The 25,858-nt window shown below is 40.6% G+C and overlaps 1 protein-coding gene across 6 annotated transcripts in view; it reads left to right on the forward strand.

Annotated features, from left to right (window-relative positions):
* IRF2 (interferon regulatory factor 2) overlaps positions 1-17,643 on the forward strand; it is an 85,730-nt gene extending 68,087 nt beyond the window's left edge. For all 6 annotated transcript variants that reach the window (XM_073642715.1, XM_073642723.1, XM_073642730.1 and 3 more), the window contains 5 exons: positions 750-796; positions 3,743-3,860; positions 7,485-7,658; positions 13,452-13,492; positions 15,801-17,643. In XM_073642715.1, the coding sequence (XP_073498816.1) occupies positions 750-796; positions 3,743-3,860; positions 7,485-7,658; positions 13,452-13,492; positions 15,801-16,112 (692 nt within the window). In that variant the 3' untranslated portion in view covers positions 16,113-17,643. The remainder of the gene's footprint in view (positions 1-749; positions 797-3,742; positions 3,861-7,484; positions 7,659-13,451; positions 13,493-15,800) is intronic.
* Positions 17,644-25,858: the final 8,215 nt, after the last annotated feature.

Raw genomic sequence — 25,858 nt, forward strand, 5'->3', positions numbered from 1 at the left:
ATCCCGACAACGATACGACCTGTCAGGGATCGTTGTTGCATCGCTAATACATCGCTGGTGAGCTGTCAAACAGGCAGGCTCACCAGCGATCAGGGGAGCAGCGACATCGTGGAAAGAATCGTTCCACGATGTCCTGCTCCCGTTACCAGCCTGCTGCAAGCAGGAGCAGGCTGGTAACTATGGTAAACATCGGGTAACCCGATGTTTATCATGGATACGACTCTGCTAAGGTGAACGGTAGCCTCCGCGCACCGTAGCAGAGTGGCATCCATGGTAAACAGCGGGTTACTAAGTGCGCGCGTGCCCCTAGTAACCCGATGTTTACCATGGTTACCAGCCAGATCGTTGGTCCCGCTGGTCACACACAGCGATGTGTGCTGACCAGCGGGAGGGCAACGACCAAAAAATGGTCCAGGACACTTTGCAGCGATCAGCGACCTCACAGCAGGGGCCTGATCGCTGCAAAGTGTCACACATAGCGACATCGCTGGTGAGGTCGCTGGTGAGTCACCAAAACCGTGACTCAGCAGCGATCTCGCTAGCGATCTCGCTATGTGAGACGGGGGCTTTACACTTGTGTTAGGAAGCACTTAGTCATATGCAAGAGCATATCCTATAATAATACAGGTGGCACCAAAGTCCAATAAAATAAGTCTCATTGCTTGTCTATATAATGTGTGGATGGATAGATAGATAGTGATACTATTGAAAATGTGAATACTGAATATTCTTTTACATTTTTGTTTTAGGAAAAAGAGCAAAAGCCGAAAAAGAAGAAAAATTAAAACAAGAGAAGGTGTGTATCTCCTTGCTTTTCTAAAAGCTTTTTAATAGCTATGTCTAATGACATGGGTAGCATAACGGCAGTGACTGTCTGTATGAGATTAGTGGCAATATGTTGGCTATGGGTTGGACTAGCACCAGAGGATGCTTTCATAGATAGAGGCTACCATAATAATGGGAGCTTCCTAAAACAAAAGGCCACTCAGGACATTATAAAATTGAAACAAATTATCATTGGTCATTTCTATGATTTTTACCCTTAGGCTGGAATCAGACGAACGTATAACATCGAATGTGGTATGCTAATGACACTCGGCTCCAGCTCTGCTGCGAGTTTGACCCGAGTGTCCGTGCTCTGTACTCTGATCCTCTCTCCTATGTGAGCCCGCCCCATTGTGTGACACTTGTTCGAGTGCTATACAATGTTTTATCACAGAGCACTCGGCCATGTTATACTCTCGTGTGACCCCGGCCTTCTATTATCCTTATGCAGATTTTGGAGTATAGTTTAGCCCATGTGGCAATTTATAAGTCAGTTTAAATGTCCCTGTTATAATTGGGTAATAATGGGGATACCCAGTCTACTTATCCACGTTTGGGAGACACTGGTATGGCTGCACTATGGACTCACTGAACCATTCCCTCTGGTGGTGTCTTTGGACACTTTATGGACCCATCTTCCTATCTCCATTCATTAGATATTCGTGCAAAGAACTGACTTCCTCCAGAAAAGTTGCAATTTTAGCAACTAGGCAGGGTAAACCCAAGCACAGGTTCATGCAGCGTGTTCCCCCGCTGCGAATGAGGGCATAATGGTGTCAACTAGCACCAAGAGTTTTACTATTGGTCCCCTTTCCAGCTTGCAAAAAAATAAAAATGCTGTTGAATTGGACTGGAGTAAGTTATGACAGCGGAGGGAAGTAGATGGTCACAAGAAGAACAGATTATTGGGGGAAGGGCAAAATATATGTATATTGTTTAAAAGTATAAGACCTGTACAGAGTATAAGGAATGAAGTGTGGGATAAAGCAGAACACTACAATTTGGATATTATTCTTGGATAATTGACAGAAGTCCACAAGATATCATCTGTGTTGTGTAAGAAGGGAATTGGAGAAAGCTTACGACATAAGGAAGTATCGTCTGTCACAGAATAGTGACACGTGGATATCAAACTTGGTGTTAATACTAGTTATACACCTGGATACAATAAAATGGAAAAGCAACTTATATGAAACTCATTTTAGGATCAGGAGTTTCACCATTTTTCAGTGTGGAAGCTTTTATTATTTTCCATATAGGTTACATTTATCTAAAAAAATATACATATTTATACGCTTTTTATGGCATTTACCAAAATCATCCCATCAGGCAGCACGTTTTGTGTCCTGCCAGCCATGAATTTTACATTTATCTTTTCTGTAAAAATGGAAGTGAATAGAAATCCTGCCACATGACCACTTGTCTGTACATGATGAAGATGACGTGCGTATCAGGAGTATTATTTTCACATCCCAATTGAAAATGAGAAATGAGCGACCGGTTTGTTTCAGGTCTACAATATCAGCGAAAACGTTTTGCAATGAGACAGTTTGCAACAGGTGTCAGAAATTTAAGATACTTTCATATAATGTTGAAAATGTCTGGCACCAGTTAAAAAATATATTGACCTTGTTTGACCACCATAAAAATTACCATAGTTTCAAGCTGCATTTTGACTTTTAGGACTCCTGATCACAGCAAAAAAAGTGTTTATGATAAATTATGGTCCCTATGTGGCCACACATGGAGTCCTATGTGTTCATATCACAGACTGTTGTCACACCATGGTGCCTCTGTAATGCTTCTAAGAGAAGATGACTATATAATGTGGCATATATGCAATCATTTTTCTTCTCATTGAAATTTGCAGAACATTTGGCTCCATGGTAGGTTGTAGATTACATGTGTATGACTCTTGAGCCTTGTAGGGTTGCTGAGATGTCATATAGATATGAGATCTGGGCTGCTGGTAAAATGTACCACAAATACAGCATCTAGTAATTTATAAGGTGTGGTCCAATAAAATGATGTTTTCTTCTTTTTTTGTCTCTAGTATTATCATACTGCTATTTAGTATATACTTAAAAATGAAACTACTCAGTGCACAAATTGGCCAATTAAAGGGAACCCACCAGCCACAACAAGGCGTACCTTTCTTGGATGGGACCCTAAACCTAATGTTTATCAAATATGCCTCTCCCGTTTAGGCTCCCGTCAGAGAAAGGCTGACTTATCCTGGCTGGTGGGCTCTCATGAATTGGTCAATTTGTGCGCTAAGTACCTTTAATTTTTTTAAGTATATCCTATATAGCAGTAATTCTGCCCAAATGATACATATCAAATGTTTGTATACTACATAGTCTAATTAGACACAGTTTATGATAGGACTAATTGGTGGATATGAAATACACCGATAGACCTCCCTGCTGTTCTTTAGGTACATCATTATCAAATTCACTGGTCTAAAATACTTTAGAGAAAAAGCATCACATATTTGATATTTAGTTTCAACAAATCTGTTTAAGAATGTAGAAGAGAATCGGTATTGGAGAGCAAAACTTTTTCCTGCTTTGTTGGACGGAGAAGTGATCTACAGAAAACAGGTAGCATCAGTCTATTGTGGTTTTTTTTCTAGTAGCTAGGGTGAAAACTACAATATTTTAAGATTTATTTTTTTACATGTAAAGCCACCACATATATACTGTATTATCAAAATGTATAATAAAAACTTGATTTAAATTTTGGTTAATTTTCTTTTTTTTTGATGATACATTCCCTTCAAGAAGAATGTCTCTGTTCAACATTAAATATTTTTATTATTCTTATTTAGTGAAAAATCAGCACAAATTTGTTGATATGTTGTAAATCATGTTTTATAGTAGCGTCAATTCATTTTTTAATTTTGTGTTCAATACAGAATGATCTGTGCCAGACAGCAATGCCACCAATGAATGGGGCCTGTACATTTACCTCTCCGTATAGATTCATGACTTCACCTGTAAAAGAAGAAGTGGATAGTACTATAAATATTGTAGGTAGGTATCCCACATATCTGTATGTTGGTGGGGACATCGGGACCCGAAGCCCCGAGCAATGCAGGCACTGTCCATCACCGGACTAAGATGGCTGGAACCTGTAGTGCAGTCTAGTCTGGCAGTATGGGTGTGTGTGCTGTCAGCTGTAGTAATCATCTCCCTTCCTTGGCCAATTGGACATCAAAACCAAGCCGCCAGTTATATCTCTTCTTGCCTGGCTCACAGACCTTGGTATTCTGCTCATGGTGGATTTTTCATGTTTCTGACCTCTGCTCGTTTACTGACCATTCTTCTGACATATTTGTATCTTGTCTACCATCCTGGTTCTGACCAGGCTACCTGACCATTCCTGCCAGCCTGCGCCACTGAACAGCTACCGATTCTTTGGCCTCAACCCAGGGGCCCCTGTCACGGGTGTGTCAGATGTGACAGACAGTCGCCCTGCAGTTGGTTGCAAGAGATCTCTATGTTTGGCATTACAGACATCTTCTTAGAGGCTGGCTGTCTCTAGGACCCAGCGGCTACCTTCCTCTGGCTAATTAGCTCCCTGGCCTGAGTGTATAAATACCTGGTGTGTCTGAGAGGGAGGTGCCGGCGATATTCATGACTACTTATGAGACTTTAGCAAGAGCAGTACTTCGTTCTCTCTGGAGCTTGAGGCCGTGTGCGCATTTGTCTGGAGTCATCTAAAGCTAAGAAATCCCCCCCTGCTTGTCTACCCTTGTTGTCTATAGAGTTTAGTGGAGATTGACTAGTGCTCATCTCCTTCCCTAAACTTAGCCATACATCAGGGAAAGTCATGGCGAGGCACGCGTGCAGCGATAGGTGAAGAGCCAATATAGGGTCGGTAGTTGAGACAGGGTGACACTAGACCAGACTGGGAGGTCTCCACTCCCCCCTTTCCCTAGTGTCTGGGCTCCCTTTCCCTCTTCCCCCTGTGTTTCACTAAGTTTTTCCCACACCCTTCGTGACAGTCCCTGTGTAAGACCAGATCCCTGTAGAGGAGCTAAAGGGTGAAGGCCAGGGCAACCACTGAAATCTGGTAAATGGAGTGTGGCTAGCTCAGAACAGGATTCTGGTAGCCATTTTTAGAGCTGTCAGGTGACTATGAACAATGCCTCCCGTTACAGATCTCAATCGTAACCTCTGATTGGAACCAGGGGGATTTTAGAAGAGTTTTTATTTTTTGTTGTTTTTATTTTATTTTTTAAGCTATCTCAAACAACCACTTTAAGTTTTATCGGGAATTGTTGGTATGTAATATTGACTGCTGTGCTATTCTCTTTTCAAGTAAGAATCTGGATTTATTAGCACAAGAGGTGATTTTTCATGGTTCAGTACTTCATCCATGCTTCCAACAGGACGTGACAATTCTATTCCCCTGGGAACTGACAACTACACATTACTCAGTGGGGAAGTTGTCGCTCTTAAAAACAGCAGTTATGTAGCAGGAATTTTAGAGCAGGTGGAACAGTTTAACAAAGTCATTTTAATGTTATGTGATACAAAATGTAGAAAATATTAACGAATATTGAATTTTATATTGTTATACCACATACAACCCCAATTCCAAAAATCTTGGGATGCTGTGTAAAATGTACATAAATAAGAAAGCAATTGGGGTTCTATGTCCTGCTGTGCAGAGGTGTATCTAGGTCTTCTAGCCAGCCGGGGCAAGAATTCAGTTTGGTGCCCTCCCCTTCCCCGCTCCTTCACCAGCACATGTGATTTGCACACTAAGGCCATGGCCCCACTATCAGTATTTGGTCAGTATTTGGTCAGTATTTTTTCTCAGGAGTGGGAGCCAAAACCAGGAGTGGGTGATAACTGCAGAATTGGTGACTTGTTTCTATTATACCTTTTCTCTGATTGTTCCTCACCTGGTTTTGGCTCCCACTCCTGAGAAAAAATACTGACCGAATATTGATCAGATACTGATAGTGGGGCCATGGCCTTAGCCACATGCCGACAAGCTGCTCTTCCTAATTTTCCCTGAGAGAAGCAGAAAGAAAAGCTCGTTGTCACGTGACTAAGTGTGAAAATCGCATATGAGTGATGTGGCCATGTGATGACTGATGGAACCTGCAAGCAGAGCTGAATCCTGACAGTGAGGATATTACACGCTGTTAGGATTGGCTACAGGGCTTTATTTTATAATTAAAGATATCTTCCAGGTTTGAGATGAAAGTCTGCAGTCACTCTGTGACTGCAGGCTTCTGAATTCTCACAGCATATGCACTGCACACATTTAGGATTCTCCCTTTCCATGGCAAAAGTGGATGGTCATGTCACCACAAGTTTGAGATTTGTATACTTCTGGTCACATTCTGACTAGACGTGTCCTGCCTTGCTCAATTAATTTTCATTGCGTGAGGCCACGCATGTCTAGTCAGCACGTGACTGCATGTATGCAAATCACCGGCACGAGAGAATCCTGACAGTGTGCAGTGTGCACTGTGAGAATTCAGAAGTCTGCAGTCACATAGAATGACTGCAGACTCATCACAAAACGTGAAAAACATTTTTAATGCTCCAAACATAAATAAAAATATAAAAATGTCAGCATCATAAAAAAACATTTACATCCTGGTACCTTATAGGTGACACTGTTTCTGGAGTCGTTCTTTCTTTTCTTCCTCTTGTCCAGACACATGATGACTTTTCCCATGCACAGCTCGTCTCTGCAGACTTCCATCTTCTCCGGTCTTCTGCAGCACATCCACACATGATGCCCCTAAAGATAGGAGTGTCATTATAATTCTCCTGAATAAAAATATCTGCCCTACGCTGATCCCCTGAATAAATAATTGCCCCTCACTATATTCCCTGCACAAAATATGATACCCACACTGTCCCTCTTATGGTACATGCTCTCCACACTGCCCTCTCCTTTCCATACTAGGACCCCTCTTCACACTGTCCTTACACTGTGTCCCCCCCTATAGGACCCAGTCTCTGTACTGTGCCCCCTCATCACGCTCCCCCCTCCTTAGCATACTGTCCCCTCCTGGCTGTGACCTTACACTATCCATCCATGCTATCCCCCACCCACTACTCAGTCTCAATTCTGTGCCCACTCACACTTTTCTTCCCCCATACTGTCTCATCACACTATTTTCCTCAATAGTCTCCTTACACGTTTCCCCTACCTCCTCATATTTCCTCATCACACATCCCCCCCCCAAGTCCGTATACAGTGTCCGCACACATCCCATCACCCTCGCTTCCCATACTGTGTCCACACACATTTTGACCCCTTGCTACCAATAATGTTTCTGCACCCACCCCCCACAGATTAAACCTCTGACCTGCACCTTCTCTGCAATGTACTCAGTGTATGAAAAATCCTGTAAATAAAATGAATTCTGTACAGTTTGTTTGTACCATCATAAATATGATGCCTTTAAAAAGCTGCTTACAGTTGAGGTGAGATAAGATTTTAAGCATCATATATTTTATACGATGAGTTAAGGGAAGTTGTCATCAGAAAATAACAAATTATTTAAATCCTTTTTTTATATTAAATATTTGTGGGGGTATGAGTCTGATATTAAGCTTAGTAACTATTGCAAAAATGGCAAAGCATTTATATATCTGTGATCAAAATGTATCTTTTTTTTATAGTTGTTGACGGACCGATGTACAACACTTACAACACTAATATGGTGGAAGATTTGATTGTCACCAATCCCCCCGATGTTTGCCAGGTTGTTGAAGTGATGACAGAAAGTGACGAGCAGCCGACTCTCCGGGCACAGCATTACCCTCTACAGATATCGCCAGTTTCTTCATGTGCAGGTGGGATTTATTTCTGTACAAAGTAATTCACTAAAGAGAAACACTGGACGATCGATATGCTATATACAGTACAGACCAAAAGTTTAGACACACCTTCTCATTTAAAGATTTTTCTGTATTTTCATGACTATGAAAATTGTACATTCACACTGAAGGCATCAAAACTATGAATTAACACATGTGGAATTATATACTTAACAAAAAAGTGTGAAACAACTGAAAATATGTCTTATATTCTAGGTTCTTCAAAGTAGCCACCTTTTGCTTTGATGACTGCTTTGCACACTCTTGGCATTCTCTTGATGAGCTTCAAGAGGTAGTCACCGGAAATGGTTTGCACTTCACAGGTGTGCCCTGTCAGGTTTAATAAGTGGGATTTCTTGCCTTATAAATGGGGTTGGGACCATCAGTTGTGTTGTGCAGAAGTCAGGTGCATACACAGCTGATAGTCCTACTGAATAGACTGTTAGAATTTGTATTATGGCAAGAAAAAAGCAGCTAAGTAAAGAAAAACGAGTGGCCATCATTACTTTAAGAAATGAAGGTCAGTCAGTCCGAAAAATTGGGCAAACTTTGAATGTGTCCCCAAGTGCAGTTACAAAAACCATCAAGCGCTACAAAGAAACTGTCTCACATGAGGAGCACCCCAGGAAAGGAAGACCAAGAGTCACCTCTGCTTCTGAGGATAAGTTTATCCCAGTCACCAGCCTCAGAAATCGCAGGTTAACAGCAGCTCAGATTAGAGACCAGGTCAATGCCACACAGAGTTCTAGCAGCAGACACATCTCTACAACAACTGTTAAGAGGAGACTTTGTGCAGCAGGCCTTCATGGTAAAATAGCTGCTAGGAAACCACTGCTAAGGACAGGCAACAAGCAGTAGAGACAAGTTTGGGCTAAAGAACACAAGGAATGGACATTAGACCAGTGGAAATCTGTGCTTTGGTCTGATGAGTCCAAATTTGAGATCTTTGGTTCCAACCACCGTGTCTTTGTGCAACGCAGAAAAGGTGAACGGATGGACTCTACATGCCTGGTTCCCACTGTGAAGCATGGAGGAGGAGGAGTGATGGTGTGGGGGTGCTTTGCTGGTGTCACTGTTGGGGATTTATTCAAAATTGAAGGCATACTGAACCAGCATGGTTACCACAGCATCTTGCAGCGGCATGCTAATCCATCCGGTTTGCGTTTAGTTGGACCATCATTTATTTTTCAACAGGACAATGACCCCAAACACACCTCCAGGCTGTGTAAGGGCTATTTGACCAAGAGGGAGAGTGATGGGGTGCTACGCCAGATGACCTGGCCTCCACAGTCACCAGACCTGATCCCAATCGAGATGGTTTGGGGTGAGCTGGACCGCAGAGTGAAGGCAAAAGGGCCAACAAGTGCTAAGCATCTCTGGGAACTTCTTCAAGATTGTTGGAAGACCATTTCCGGTGACTACCTCTTGAAGCTCATCAAGAGAATGCCAAGAGTGCGCAAAGCAGTCATCAAAGCAAAAGGTGGCTACTTTGAAGAACCTAGAATATAAGACATATTTTCAGTTGTTTCACACTTTTTTGTTAAGTATATAATTCCACATGTGTTAACTCATAGTTTTGATGCCTTCAGTGTGAATGTACAATTTTCATAGTCATGAAAATACAGAAAAATCTTTAAATGAGAAGGTGTGTCCAAACTTTTGGTCTGTACTGTAGCAGCATTCATAAATCTACTGCTGCACTGTTAGCCTCTGTTCACACCTGCGTTGTGTAATCCCATTTCTATGTTCTCTAGGATCAGAGCAATGTAATTAATGGAGATGACATCTGTTACATAATGGATGCAAACTGCACTAGAACCATTGACTAAAATAGAGCCTGTCTGGTTTCCATAGCTGTATATGTTATTTTATCTGAAGGAAAAAAAACAAAAAAAAACGCAGCAAATCGTAAGTGTGAACAGGTCCACATACACATTAGACTAAAGTTAGCTGACAATTTAATGTTGATGTATATGGGCATCTCCCAACTATTCCCCAAGAGATGATGTCGAGGGAGAGAATAAACTGGCATATTAACTTTGCAATGGCCTTTTGTTCTGGTCCTGGTCCGCTTGGGGAGTCTGACAGTGGATCTGCCATTGCGAGCATAGGAGCACTTGGCTGAGCTGAGCGTTCCTGTGCATGGGCAAGATGGGGAAGATAGCTGTCGGCGGAACAATGTGTATGGGGGCATTTAGTGTTTCACTATGTAAATTATATATATAGTGGGATAAGCACAAATTAAATATGTATTATGTTCGGTTGTAGTGTTTTGATGCAGTGGTGCTGCTCTGAGAATAGGGAGAAAAAAAACAGCTGAACTGTATTTAAGACCTCATTCAGACACCTGTATTTCACGTAGGTGTTCTATCTGTATTTTTCACAGATACAACACATACCCCTTATAGGCTATGCTGCTATTCACACGTCTGCTTTTTTTCATTTACTGTATGTCCGTGCAAAAATCACATGGACAGGTCTGTTTCTTTCCAGCAGCACAAATTAAACATGCCAATACAAGTCTATAGGTCAGTGAAAAACACGAACAGTATACGGATAGCAACAGTTTGTAACCCGTGTGATGCCCATATTTAACATTGCATAGTATAGGAGAAGCTTTGTAATCTATTTTCTTTATCTATACATGAAAAACTCTGATTAAACACTGATGACGCACATATCCAAAAAACTGATGACACCAGTACCATTTTTTTGCGTACATGAAAAACACTGATGTGTGAATGAGTGCTTAACTCTGTTTAAGGATTGTATCCAACATTGCATGTTCCTGTTTTGGATTGAAAATTGCAAAATCTGTAGTCTGAGCTGAGTTTAAAAAAACAACAACTATGTAATTAAAAATGTATATAATAATCAAGTAACTGCTTCAATTTTTCAATCATACATAGCACAATAACAATATGGTAACATCCATATAAGGGCCAATAAATTATTTGTGTGTGAGTGTGTGTACAGTGGTGTGAAAGTGTTTCCCCCCTCCTGATTTCTTATTCTTTTGCATGTTTGTCGCACTTAAATGTTTCATATCACAAAACAAATTTAAATATTAGACAAATAGAACACAAGTAAGCACAAAATGCAGTTTTTAAATGAAGGTCATTATTATTAAGGGAAAAAGAAATCCAATGGTGTGTTTTGGATAATTGTCTTGCTGCATAACCCAAGTGCCCTCCAGCTTGAGATTTTTTGATAGACAGCAGAATTCATGGTTTCATTTACCACAGCAAGTCTTTTCTTAAATGCTGTGTTACTTCTACGCCAGATGTAATGGGACATACACCTTCCAAAAGGTTCAACTTTTGTCTCGTCAGTTAAGAGTATTCTCCCAAAGTCTTGGCGATCATCAAGATGTTTTCTGGCAAAACTGAGACGAGCCTTTATGTTCTTTTTGCTCAGCAGTGGTTTTCATCTTGGAACTCTGCCATGCATGCCATTTTTGCCCAGTCTCTTTCTTATGGTGGAGTCATGAACACTGACCTTAACTGAGGGAACTGAGGCCTGCAGTTCTTTGGATGATGTTGTGGGGTCTTTTGTGACCTCTTGGATGAGTTGTCTCTGTGCTCTTGGGGTAATTTTTCTCAGCCGGCCACTCCTGGGAAGGTTCACCACTGTTCCATGTTTTCACCATTTGTGGATAATGACGCTCACTGTGGTTCACTGGAGTCACAAAGCTTTAGAAACGGCTTTATAACATTTTCCAGACAGATAGATCTCAATTACTTTGTTTCTCATTTGTTCCTGAATTTCTTTGGATCGTGGCATGATGTCTAGCTTTTGAGGATCTTTTGCTCTACTTCACTTTGTCAGGCAGGTCCTATTTAAGTGATTTCTTGATTGAGAACAGGCATGGCAGTAATCAGGCCTGTGTGTGGCTAGGGAAATTGAACTCCACTTCCCAAAGATGTGATAAACCACAGTTACTTTATGTTTTAAGTTTGACAAACATGCAAAAGAAAGAAGAAATCGGGAAGGGGGCAAATACTTTTTCACACCACTGTATATGTATTGTTATGCTTGGTTATATAGATGTGGATGCTTTAACAGTTCTTTATAGGCCCCGATTCATTAGTTTTCATCAGCATTCTGTTTGAAATGTAAAATTTTTGTGGAAAAATTTAATGCAACTTTTTGAATTCTTCCGCCAGTCTTGGACAGCTCCACTGACTTTTTGAAAAGTGGCCTTGAGCTATCTGAGAGGTTGCCTGGCCTTGAGCGGTCAACAAATTATGACAGAATTGTACTCTAACTTATCACTGGAATACATTTCTTGCTGTGGTATATACAGTTGAAACCAGAAGTTTACATACACTATATAAAAAGACACATATGAATGTTTTTTCTCAATATCTGACATGAAATCAGAATAAACCTTTTTGTTTTAGGTCAATTAGGATTACCATAATTTTTAATATTTGTCAAATACCAGAATAATGAGAGCGAGAGCATGTTTTAAGGCATTTTTTTTTCTATAGTGTATGTGAACTTCTAGTTTGTGTCAACTGTATGTGCCAAAATCATTAAGATGGTAGTACTCGGGCAACCCCTTCTGAATATTTCCCCCCAGTAAAATAATGACCCTAATACTCCCCTCCGGCTCTGTCGGGGATTGCATGACATTGTTATATCATGCGATCTCTGCAGGCGTTCAGAGCTGGCCTCACTCTCCTCTCCTATGGACGTAATTGACATCTGAAGGAGGTGAGAACTATGGTTCTTTCGGATGTCTGATTTGTCTGAAGGAGAGGAGGAGCGTGAAGCCAGCGCTGATTGACTGGAAAAATCGCGTTAAATAACCATGTCATGCAATTCCTGGGAGAACCAGTGCTGATACACCTAGAACGGCTCTGGCATCGGAGGTGAGTATAAGTGTTATTTTATTTTGGGAAAATATAGAGATTCAGAAGGGGTTGTCGCGAGTTGGTGCATCTTACTCCAGTGCATTTTTATTAAGACTTGTGTACAAAAACGCCAGTCTTGGTGACCAGGACCCGAGTGCCAACATGCACTGTTGAACAACTATCCTACTGTGTATATCGAATAAATAGATATGTCGTCACTGGATAAAAAATCCCCTGTCACACATGGTATAAATGATACATCGCTGGGTGGCGGGGGTGTAATGCATTCAGCCTGTCTCTGCTAGGACGGTTTTCTCTGCCCTTCTGAGATTTATGTCCTTGTTTAACAAGGATTTCTCCTCTTCTCCCATAGTAACCATCCAAGCATCTGTCACTTTACTTCAGGCCTCCGAGTCCACAAATTGATTTATCTAGGTGATGTTCAGCTCATCATTATGCTCACTTCTGTGTTAGTAGCCTTGTTTTACTGAAAGATCAGAGTAAAAAAAATCCCAAAAATGGCACTTTCCAGCAGAATGTCATTGACAAGTAATAGATATGTGACTGAACCATTAACCCAAAGCAGAACAATAATGGAAGCATAATGGAGCAAGATTATACAGATGTAGCAGAGCTGAATGCTATGTGTATGGGCAGCTCTGCCACATCTGGTAATCCTTGGTTATGTCTGTATTTTAGCATTGTGAATAACCTGACATATGTCACGGTAGTAAAAAAGAGGGATAAAAGGGGAGACAAGGGGCGCAGAGTCTGTAGATGAATATGTGCATTTGCCACAACAATATTTGTTTTTTGCACTCAACCTGACATATGTGTAATAAAGTGCAGTCCCTTGTACATAGTAATGCCATGCCTTGTTTTCATTTCATTTTCTCTTTTCATTTGGCAGAAAGTGAAACGGACAGTGTGCCCAGTGATGAAGAGGGTTCGGTGAGTCTGCTTCATATGATCATAGTTATATGTGATGTGTTTGGTTAATGGAGGCCAAGGATACTGAAACTAATACAGATGATCTGTCTCCCAAAAGCCCCAAGTTATTTGCTCGTTTTTGGCCAGTGATTATTTCTTTCACATAGTTTTTATTTTATAGTTTCTTGATTTATACCGTGGTGGTGGTATTTTAGAGGGCGATATTGCACCCTCTAGGCTAGCACTGTTATGGCACATTATCTTTCTTACGACTTTTCATTTTATGCACTTAAAAGGAACCGATCAGGTAGGATAATGCTATAGGATTAACCCTATATCTGCAGGTTAAAAGTGTTATGAATGTGACCGCCCGTTGTACTGAAAGTCTGCACACGGGAGAAAATGAACTTTATTCCTCCTCCCGGGAGCCGCCGGCTTTCAGTCATACAGGCATAGCGGCACAGCTACAGTCACTGCCTACAACACTTTGACTGAATAGGTTGCTCATCAGTGCAGAATCGGCTGTCTGGCAAAGTCCCAGGGACGCAGCTCACAGTATAGTGAGGGATGACTGAAACCTCGCCAACACACATGCACGACTGAAAACCAGCAGCTCCCTGGAGGAATAAAGTTAATTTTCTTCCGGTGCCGCACTTTTATTTTAGAGGACGGCACCTTCATAACACTAGATTAACCTGCTGATTAACCTTACAGATTCCCTTTAATTTAGGCCTCACAGTAAAGTCCTGTGCATGAAGCCTGTTTGATGGAAACATGCAGTCCTTGTGCTCCAATATTAGGTGGACACTATGCCACCAGTGGTGCCTCCATACCATATTGTCTTCTAGAAGCCATACCTCCATAATGCAGCATGGAGTGGAATGTGCCAAATTTTTTCTTAATTTTGTATAAATAATGTTATAATATTGCATACATAGGAGTGTATATATGCTGTGTTACAGATCTCTACAGCACATCCAAGTGTTTAAGGCTTTAAGATCACACATATTCCTTCCCTCCCAAAAATATTTTTGCATTGCATTGGAAAACTTTATAAAACCTAATTTTAATTATGGAAGTTCTAGTATAATGAAGTCTGCAATAAATAAATGGATCCGCGTCAGGTTTATAGCACGCTTGAGACGCTGGAGGGGTTAATGTCCCAGCTCAGTGTTTCCTGGCAGGACTGTTTGCTTTGGGAGGAGCCCTTTCATGAAGGAAAGCAAGACAGAAATGAAATGCAGGTGACTTGGTTACAGTTTGTACTGCCTAACCTTGTACAATTAACACACGCATTCATAGGGTTTCAAAGGATAGTCATGCTTCCTGGGAGGTCAGAATAATTATTTAAGATGCTGCAGGTAGAAATAAAACATCTCGTAAACATATTAAGAGTAGTCAATTTCTTGCAAGTAAAATGCAATTTTACTGTCATGGGGGTAACTGTGAAAAATCATTCATTGCTTACCCAGTGCTTGATGAGAATGTAAAGGATGAAGGCAAGAACTCACAATGATGTCTACCAAAAAACGAATGATCATGGGCACCCAAAAGGTAGACTGAAACTTTCAGCATTAAAGGCAGCTAAGTCTGAGGATTTTGGCGGTCAATCTAACATCTGCCATTAAAAAGCATACAGTGCGGTATGCGTTTTTGATGACTTCTGCTGATAACTGATGCTGGCCGTAAACGTTAGATAGTTAACCTCCCATTATAAAAGAAAATTCCTTTGCCAAGTTTTAACATAATGCATCTCTACGAACCTTGTTTTGGGCCTTAGTCTCAAAGTTGTTCCACCGACCGTGTCGGCCGCATCAGTAACCCTCCCGTAGTGCCTGGTAAGAATTCAGTGCAGAGGAAAATTGCAATTTCTTGTAGCACTTCTCGAAAACCGCAGCAGATGCAAAGACGTCCACAGATCAGGTACATGAAGACTCCAGTACTACTACCCTTACATGTAATGTTGCGTAGACCTCTTTGTCACTAATGGGTTTTGGATCTGCGCCACTAGAACTTTCCAGTTTTCTCTTCCATGCTATGAATAAGGATCTACGTAGCCGAAACGCGTAAGCCTCTGTACGCTTTTATTTGCACTATGGTCTCATGTTTTTAATTATTTTTTTTCAAAATAAAGGCTATTTTTTAAGTCAATTTCACGAGTTGCTAGATAACTACCCTTTCATCACTGAAGGCATTACTGTTGTATTATTAATATTATGTAATTTAGTGTTGAGGGAAAAAACTACTGGATTTTTACTACGGGGCAGGGCTTTATTATTTCCCTTTGGGTATCTATACTAACACAGCATAATTTTTTTTTTTTTTAAAGAGTCGATTGCAGAGTCATAAGACTGTGGAAAATAAAGAATGTGTACGGACAACAAGCCCAAGAGGTTTCTGTAATCTCCCTGGCATGGCAACATTTGTAACGTCCAATAAACCAGACCTCCAGGTCACTATAAAAGAGGAGAAATATCCCATGCCCTATAATGCATCATGGCCAATTTTCCCAGAAGGCAACCCCTGCACGCAGACAGCCAGCATCTCGACAATAACCACCACTCGAAAAGACCATGAAACCAGAGCTACCGTCATTAAGAAGACATCAGATGTTACTCAGCCAAGACTCAAGACATTCTAACAAGGACTTGTATTGTGAATAGTTTTTTATTTTTGTCTTTGTCTGAGAGAGAAACAACATGTTGTGTTATAGTATTTAATTCACAGTTATCTACCTTTGGGTGCTTTTAAAAGACCATCAGTGAGCGAGGACAGTGAATGTGGACACCTAAGGTTTTCTCAGGAGTAAGGCCTTGCTAAAAAGGTCTAAAAGATAAACCGAAAACAGGACCAAGACTGCCAGTCAACATAAAAATGGCCTTAGATTGGACTGGGGAAATGTAATATGGATAGAATATACACATTTTCTTAAGGAAATACAAATCTAGATTGTAAATATGTATATTATTTGCCGCAGTTTTAGCACATTGGCATTTTGCTTGTGCACCTTAAAAAAACGAGCACTTACACAGGAAACATAGCTGTCAATAGCACTGCTGTAAGTTCTAGTTAGGCCAGAGCCTATCGTTAAAGGGGTTGTTCACTACTCTGACATCCCCTTCTCAATGACTGTATTTCCCCATGTAAAATAAAAATAACCTGCAATCGCCTCCCATGGCTGTGTGATATTGGCTGCAGGGCTCACATGACATAACAATCAACGTCATCTAATGGGCCCGATCACTTTCCCCTCCTTCGGACGAAATTGAAATCCGGAGAGAGGGAGAATTACTGCTGCTTCAAAAGTCCGTTTTGTCCAAAGAATGTAAGGGTGAAGTAGTGCATTGGCTTGTCGGCTTGTTGGCTGCAGGGCTTACGTGACATAGGAAGGTCTTGTGAGCCCTGGGAGGCCCAACACTGACAACACTGGAGCAGTGGCGGCACTGAAGGTGAGTACAGACTGTTTTTATTTTATATGGTGGAATATAGTAATGGAGAAGGAGTTTTTTGAGTAGTGGAGAACCCCTTTATCCTTGTGTAAGAAGACGAGTGCAATCAAAATGTGAAAGTATTTGCTATAGCAATCAATCAAATTCTAGTAGTCATAAGAAATGAAAACTACACAAGTTACCTTATTGGTTGCTATGGGTAATACCTCCATTTTTTTGTATGCATTGGATTTCATACGTAAGATTCGATAATCATTCACAAAGCAAAGATGATCGCCTTCTACAACAGTGAATGGTTTATGTACTGTAAATGAAGATTACAGTTTTTATGATAAAATAATTATTAAAAATATAGCTTATTTTATAAATTTGCTCATACCTGAGGTACAATAGGAATTTAAGTTTCTTCACAGTTCTTATATCCTCTCCATAATATTAATATTATGCAAATTAGAAAAATATAACTAATATTTCCCAAAGTCTTTTTTTATTGTTTTATACAGGGAATATTTAATTTTAAATCTAAACTAAATATAATTGTGTTTTTTTTTTTTACTTTTTATACAACAGATTTATTTTTTGATTTCAGTTTTTTGTTTGCTAGCTAAATAGCAATTTCCAGGCACATTATCTAATTTTTTAACATGAAACTGAAATATTGATTTAATATGTAGAATGCAAATTATCCTGTGGATTGAGAAATAAATATTGATTGCAGTTCTATTTGTTGAAGTCTTGAATCTTTCGGGGTTTTTTTTTTTTTTAGATTTATTATATTGCTACCCTAACTGTTCCTACTCTTTGATTATCTGAAATTATCATACAAAGTAAAGGAAAAATTGCCAAGGATGATGCATTTCTGAGTAGCACACCCCTTCATCAAATCCAGGACTGGACTGGGACTAAAATTCAGGCCTGACATTTGAAAGCACACAGGCGAATTGAGTGTGGTGAATGTAAAATGTGTTTGTGCATTTGTAGGTTCTGGCCATACTTGACAACTCCCCAGGAACGTCCAAGAAGTCTCCTGGAAAGAGGGGAGACATCCAGGTATGCAGGAGACGGCAAACAATGTATAGAAACCCTAAAGTAAGTCAATGGTAAACATGTAAAAACCATAGGGTACTTTGTTGACTTTTTTTTTTTTTAGATAAATTGACTAAAAACAGTAGGAAAGCAGTTTTTGGGAGTTTTGACAGCATCGTAATAGATATTCAGGGGCAGAGCTAGGGTGTCACCATGACATGGCCTATAAGTGGTGCGGGGCTGAGAAAAGGAGAACCATCCAGATCCCAACCCTCGCTGTAAGTCATGATATAGCCATATAATTAATACATATACAGTGGAGTACTGAAGCATAAATGGACAGTGGAGTACAGAGACATTACAAGTCCCAGTATTACCTAGTAATAAATATGCAGTGGAGAAGAACCTAATTATTCAAACACTAATGTGTGCTCATAGGCTGCTGTGCACTAATGCTGCTGCATGCAGAGAGAGGTCAGAGAGGAAGAGGAGAAGCCATAGAAGCCTGCTCTAGAGGAAGATGAGAGAAGACTGTGGAGCTCGGTGACTTCCTGAGTGATCCACAGCTGGCACTGGTCCAAGTATTGCCAGATGGGAAGTCCATCTCTGGTCTCACCCAATTCAACATTGGATAAATATTAAATTGAACAGGTGCAGTCTAACTGGGGAATATTTAAAGAAAACTTTCTACGTTTTAGACAGTGTAAATGTAAACTAGACTATCTTAAAATGCAACAATCTTATCAAAGTGGATTATGCTGTTTGATAAATTTGATGCATTTTTAAAATGTCCATTTTAAGTTTATATCACCTATTAACAATTGGTTGGCTTACTTTGTACCAGAAATTTGTGTCAAATTTTGTTTCATGGTGGCTGTTCAACCCATTGCCCTTTTCCAACAAACCATTACAATTTTCCTGCTAGGCTGTTGGGCATGCCAGAAAGTGGTTAATGCACATAATCAGTGTGGTACAGGACATGTAAGACAGTCTCCATGTACAGACCTTCCTCCACATGTACAGTTGCCAGTTAATAATTGTACCAACAAACTGGGTAATTGAAGAGTAACCTATCCAATGACAAGTCTGACTCAGACATTGAAAAGTTAGGTAACTGGCCTCATTTTCACAGTCAGGCTGACGCCATCAGACTAATACCAGAGGATTACAATGGTCCAACAGAAGACAACCCCACTTAGAGTTGATTTAGTAGACACTTGCCACTAGTTATAGATTATTGATTTATAGATACAACATAATGATAGACATGTAGAAGAGATGGCAGTGCAAATGTGTCTTTCTCCATTCACCTCTGCTGTAAGTTCTGAAAACAGATACGAGCATGCTCCGCTATTTTTAAAAGAAAAAAAGGGGTTTGGTACCATGTTAGCCAGTTGAAAAAAGATTGCTACCAGTGGGAAAAGTAAGATAATCTTGTCGTTATGAGACATTTTCATGGCTAACAAAAATAAAATAAATGATGTTACAAGGCAAGCTTTCAAGACAACTTAGGTCCCTTCCTCAGGCATGGTATAACAAGATATATGAAGAAACAAAGATATGCACACAAATAAAAAAAAAAAAAAAAAGGAAAAGAAAAGCAGATGCATGGTATAATAAATTTACATTTAAATAAACAAACAGCTTCGAGAGTGAGTCTTTAATTGGATTAGATTAGTGGTGTGAAAGTTTTATGGTCCCAATATTCATGTAAGATCAGAGGCCTGGTGCCCTCACTGTCTCTGGAGCAGATTCCTCAGATTTTGTAGTGAGACATAAATCCTCCTGACATATTTATTCCTGTGTGGAGGGTACGTACCAAAGACCCTAATCAGTTTGTGTTCCCAAACCCTTTGATGTTTTTGCGGATTTCATATAAAAACGCATTTCTTCAGACTGGCCAACTGCCCCCCCTCCCTTATCTAACTATCCCCTCCCCCATACAAAATTTCCTTCCAAATCAGATCCCTCATATCATCTGTTCACACACCCCCATGTACTTAATAGACTTATGTGTCTATACTTGTTCATATACTGGTTGGTGACTAGTTCATTGAGCATTAGGTGATTACCCTATTTATTACATTGATGGTTGACCGTACAATACAAGCAATTGTTACCATCCACCTTTCGTGTCTCCCCTATTTCCTCATAGATTGTAAACTTGTGATCAGGGTCCTCTCTCCTCCTGGTATCTGTTGATTTATGTGATTATTGTTATTCTGTAATGTCTTTTATTGTCTGTACAAGTCCCCTCTAAAATGTAAAGTGCTGCGGAATATGTTGGCGCTATAGAAATAAAAATTATTATTATATTGTTGGATTTGTGTTCTGGACCATACCTGTGGAAGGGACCTAAGTTATCTCGAAAGTTTGCCTTGTAACATCATTTTTTTTATTTTTGTTAGCCAATAAAAGATATAACTACCAGATTATCTTGTTTTTTTCCCACTGAGAGCTGCTATTTTTGGAACTCCCATAAAAATTAATGCAAATAACAATGCATTTATCAGCCATTTATGGCATATTCTGTGGATGTGTCATAAATATCTCAGATGGGAATACTCTTTTTACATTTCTCGGGGCATCTTTCCTTTTTTTCAGCATATGACCAAAAATGAACATTTGTTGTCCCAAACAGATACAGAAGCAGTCTAGTGAGTAACTTGAGCCCTTAACCTGCTCAGAACATTAAAACCAAACTTGGGAAATTCCCCACTCCTGCATTCCTCTGAGAGTGTAATTACACTTAACACTACAACTTAAGAGTTCAAACAATGTAAATTGTGCAATCCACGTTGCATAAAAACAGAACCATATTTGTACAGGATGGGTTTAACGTAGATCTTATCTGACCTGCATAAATCAATTAAACCATAAAAGTTTTTTTCTTTCAAAATGATATAGTGAAGAATATTATTTATTATACAAGGCATGAGGAGAAGTAGTGGGATTGTTTTATTAACCCCTTAGTGACGGAGCCAATTATGTCCTTAATGACCGAGCCAAATTTTACATTTCTGACCACTGTCACTTTGTGGTAATAAGTCTTCAATGGATCACACTGATTCTGAGCATGTTTTTTTGTGACATATTGTACTTTATGATAGTGGTAAAATTTCTTCGATATGACTTGTGTTTATTTGTGAAAAAAATGGAAATTCTGCAAAAATGTAGAAAATTGTGCAATTTTCAAACTTTGAATTCTTATGCCCTTAAATCATAGCGTTTTATCACACAAAATAGTTCATAAATAACATTTCCCACATGTCTACTTTACTTTACATCAGCACAATTTTTGCTAGAACATTTTTTTTTTGTTAGGAAGTTATAAGGGTTAAAAGTTAACTTGTGATTTCTCATTTTTCCAAAAAAAATTCCAAAACTATTTTTTTTTTTTAGGGCGCACATCACATTTGAAGTGACTTTGAGGAGCACATATAATAGAAAATATGCAAAAGTGACACCATTCTAAAAACTCCCCCCTCTCAAGGTGCTCAAAACCACATTCAAGAAGTTTATTAACCCTTCATGTGCTTCACAGGAACTGAAGCAACGTGGAAGGAAAAATGAACATTTAACATTTTTCACAAAATTTTAATTCAGACCCCAATTTTTTTATTTTCATAAGGTTAACAAGAGAAAATGGACCACACAACGTGTTGTGCAATTTCTCCTGAGTAAGCTGATACTCCATATGTGGGGAAAAAACACAGTTTTGGTACACGTCAGGGCTCGGAAGGAACACGGAGCACTGTGTGACTTTTTGAAAGCAAAATTGGCTGGAATTGAGAGTGGACGCCATGTCGCGTTTGGAGAGCCCCTGATGCGCCTAAACAGTGGAAACTTTCCCCCATGTGACCCTATTTTGGAAACTACACCCCTCAGGGATTTTATCAATAGTGAGCATTTTTAACCCAGAGGTACAACACAGAATTTGATAACATTAGATCATCATATTGAATATATTGACATTAGTCTTGAGCGCAAGTGCTGGCTACTTGAGTTTGCTTCGGGTGCTCGGGTATGCACCGAGTATTGCGGGTGCTCGAGTGACATGCTCGAGTCCCCGCCCCGCATGTTTTGCGGCTGTTAGACACCCCCCCCAAAAAAAACATGTGGGAATTGCCCGTGTATGGAAGGCAATCCCAGCTTGTTTTTTTTCAAGCTGTTATAAAGTATTCTAATTTACTGAGATAATGACTTGTGTTTTCATTGGCTGTAAGCCATAATCATCAACATGAACAGAAATAAACACTTGAAATAGATCACTCTGTTTGTAATGACTCTATATACACTGCTCAAAAAAAATAAAGGGAACATTTAAACAACAGAATATAACTCCAAGTAAATCAAACTTCTGTGAAATCAAACTGTCCACTTAGGACGCAACACTGATTGACAATCAATTTCACATGCTGTTGTGCAAATGGAATAGACAATAGATGGAAATTATTGGCAATTATCAAAATACACTCAATAAAGGAGTGTTTCTGCAGGTGGGGACCACAGACCACATCTCAGTACCAATGCTTTCTGTCTGATGTTTTGGTCACTTTTGAATTTTAGTTGTGCTTTTACACTCGTGGTAGCATGAGATGGACTCTACAACCCACAGAAGTTACTCAGGTAGTGCAGCTCATCCAGGATGGCACATCAATGCGAGCTGTGGCAAGAAGGTTTGCTGTATCTGTCAGCGTAGTGTCCAGAGGCTGGAGGTGCTACCAGGAGACAGGCCAATACACCAGGAGACGTGGAGGGGGCCGTAGGAGGGCAACAACCCAGCAGCAGGACCGCTACCTAAGCCTTTGTGCAAGGAGGAACAGGAGGAGCACTGCCAGAGCCCTGCAAAATGACCTCCAGCAGGCCACAAATGTGCATGTGTTTGTACAAACGGTTAGAAACCGACTCCATGAGGGTGGTATGAGGGTCTGACGTCCACAGATGGGGGTTGTGCTCACAGCCCAACACCGTGCAGGACGCTTGGCATTTGCCACAGAACACCAGGATTGGCAAAGTCGCCACTGGCGCCCTGTGCTCTTCACAGATGAAAGCAAGTTCACACTGAGCACATGTGACAGACGTGACAGAGTCTGGAGATGCCGTGGAGAGCGATCTGCTGCCTGCAACATCCTTCAGCATGACCGGTTTGGCAGTGGGTCAATAATGGTGTGGGGTGGCATTTCTTTGGAGGGCCGCACAGCTCTCCGTGTGCTCACCAGAGGTAGCCTGTCTGCCATTAGGTACCGAGATGAGATCCTCAGACCCCTTGTGAGACCATATGCTGGTGCGGTTGGCCCTGGGTTCCTCCTAATGCAGGACAATGCCAGACCTCATGTGGCTGGAGTGTCAGCAGATCCTGCAAGATGAAGGCATTGAAGCTATGGACTGGCCCGCCCGTTTCCCAGACCTGAATCCGATTGAGCACATCTGGTACATCATGTCTTGCTTCATCCACCAACGTCACGTTGCACCACAGACTGTCCAGGAGTTGGCAGATGCTTTAGTCCAGGTCTGGGAGGAGATCCCACAGGAGACCATCTGCAACCTCATCAGGAGCATGCCCAGGCGTTGTAGGGAGGTCATACAGGCACGTGGAGGCCACACACAATACTGAGCCTCATTTTGACTTGTTTTAGGGACATTACATCAAAGTTGGCTCAGCCTGTAGTGTTCCACTTTAATTTTGGGGGTGACTCCAAATCCAGGCCTCCATTGGTTAATAAATTTGATTTCCATTGATGACTTTTGTGTGATTTTGTTGTCAGCACATTCAACTTTGTACAGAACAAAGTATTCAATGAGAATATTTCATTCATTCAGATCTAGGGTGTGTTATTTGAGTGTTCCCTTTATTTTTTTGAGCAGTGAAATATGAGTTTCACTTTTTGTATTGAAGAACTGAAATAAACTTTTTGATGATATTCTAATTTAGTGAGATGCACCTGTATGTATCACAGAGATGGCTGTCCTCTGTGATGTAACCCGGAGTGTTGCTCTAGTGCACGTAAGCACTAAGAGGACTGATTGGTGCACCTAGGACTAGGTTACGGGTAGTTTGGAGAGTTGGGTGGGTCCAGCTACCCACATACCTCACCTCTGGGTGTGGTTAACGGCCTATAAAATGGAGGACGTTTGTTTGGCACATGGTTTGTTTTTGGAGAGAGAAGGCCTCCTGTGTGTGGTTGTATCCAGACTGAGCCAGTGGACTGGATGCTCTCCAGCCTGGGTGCCCCAGGACGGGCTACCTAGAGACTGCACAAAAGGCTGTTTGTTTTCCTTTTGGCTTTTTGCCGGTTTTATGAAGCAATAAACCAACATCGATATTTAAAGAAACATGCCTCCTGTTTGCCTCCCGCAAGTGAGTAGAAACCCCACACCGAGTACAGGTCAGCAGATCCCGGCGGGCCAGATGACCGAGGACCGGAGGACGAATCAAGAGATCTGGGGGACAGTGGAGGTACTAGGTGGGCTCATGGGGCATCTTTTTTTTCTCTCCTCTGACATGTATATCATGTCAGAGGAGAAAAATCATTGTAACCACAGGCACACTTTTTTCGTGATCACCGTTATTCACTGAATAACGCCGATCACGTGATCAGGGACCGGAAAAAAACAGCCCAAATCATGTTCTCCAGGGTCTCCGCTACCCCTGGTAGCGGAGACCCTGAAGAATTTCCAACTCTGGGGGGCGCTACAACCTTTTTCCCGATTGCAGTTTTAAAACAGCAATGAGGGAATAAGGCTCCTTAACGGATGCCGTTTTAATGTGTATCGATGGTCGTTAAGGGGTTAAAATAATACAAACACTTTATATTGAGTCAAGGTATGTATGTTATCTGTATACTATCTTTGAGATCTTGAGTCTAAGGACACTGGCACTGTGCCACTTGGCCAGCTTGTGCACAGTTTACTACTGTTGATGTGACTTTGGTGTTTTTTGGTTGCATAACTTTTACATGTGAAAGAAGCTAACCTATACAAGTCCAAAAACACATCTCAAAATTATTGAACAGTAGCTTTGTTTCCTTTAGGAGTCAAAACCAGAATATTTTAAATGAGGAATTGAGTCTGAAATATGTTCTAATACACTGATGAGCAAAAGGGTAACAATGTTTTGAACTTTTGACTTTCAGGCTCTATATCTCGTCATCCACTACTGCTTCGAACGTGAGACTATCATCATTTTATAGACAATCATCTTGGCTATCTCATACATAAACTTGACTTGCAACTATTTTGCATATGATTAGTTATGCAGATTCTTGTCATGTCACTGCATTGTTACTGTTTTGCTTCAAAAATCTACATTTTAATTTTTATTATTTTGTTAGTTTTTGGTAAATCCACCTTTTGGCTTTCAACACTGCCTGAATCATTCTGGGCATGCTTTCATCAGATTCAAACATGACTTGACCGAAATCTGATCCCAGGTCTCTTCTACACGTTCTAAAAGTTGATGCATACTGGTCGTTTCACTTGGGTATGTATAAAGTTTTTTCGCCAATCTCGACGTATGCCTCAGTTTATTGTCCTGCAGGAGCACTGTTATCTTTTTCATACCCATAGTTACTAGAGTGTATGAAGTAACTCATCTTGTAGGATACTCGCATATAGCTTAGCATTGAGACCACCATCGATCCTGGTCAAGCATCCAACTTCTTTGGCTGTGAAACAACCCCGTGTCATCAGACTTCCTCCATCGGACTTGACAGTTCCTTCAATTTCTCTATTCATTAGCTACTTTTTCCCTTGTTTCTTCCAGATCCATTTGCACCCATCAGAGCCTAGTCTCTTGACTTTCGTCTCACCACTCCAAATCGCCTGTTTCCAATCTTCTACTGTCCACTTTTTGTACTTTTCTGCAAACTCGAGCCGATGTTTCTTATGACGATATTGAAGTCAAGGCGTC

Source organism: Phyllobates terribilis, unplaced genomic scaffold (assembly GCF_046119375.1).
Source record: "Phyllobates terribilis strain yellow unplaced genomic scaffold, ASM4611937v1 Scaffold_1__5_contigs__length_1240528914, whole genome shotgun sequence".
Lineage (NCBI taxonomy): Eukaryota > Metazoa > Chordata > Amphibia > Anura > Dendrobatidae > Phyllobates > Phyllobates terribilis.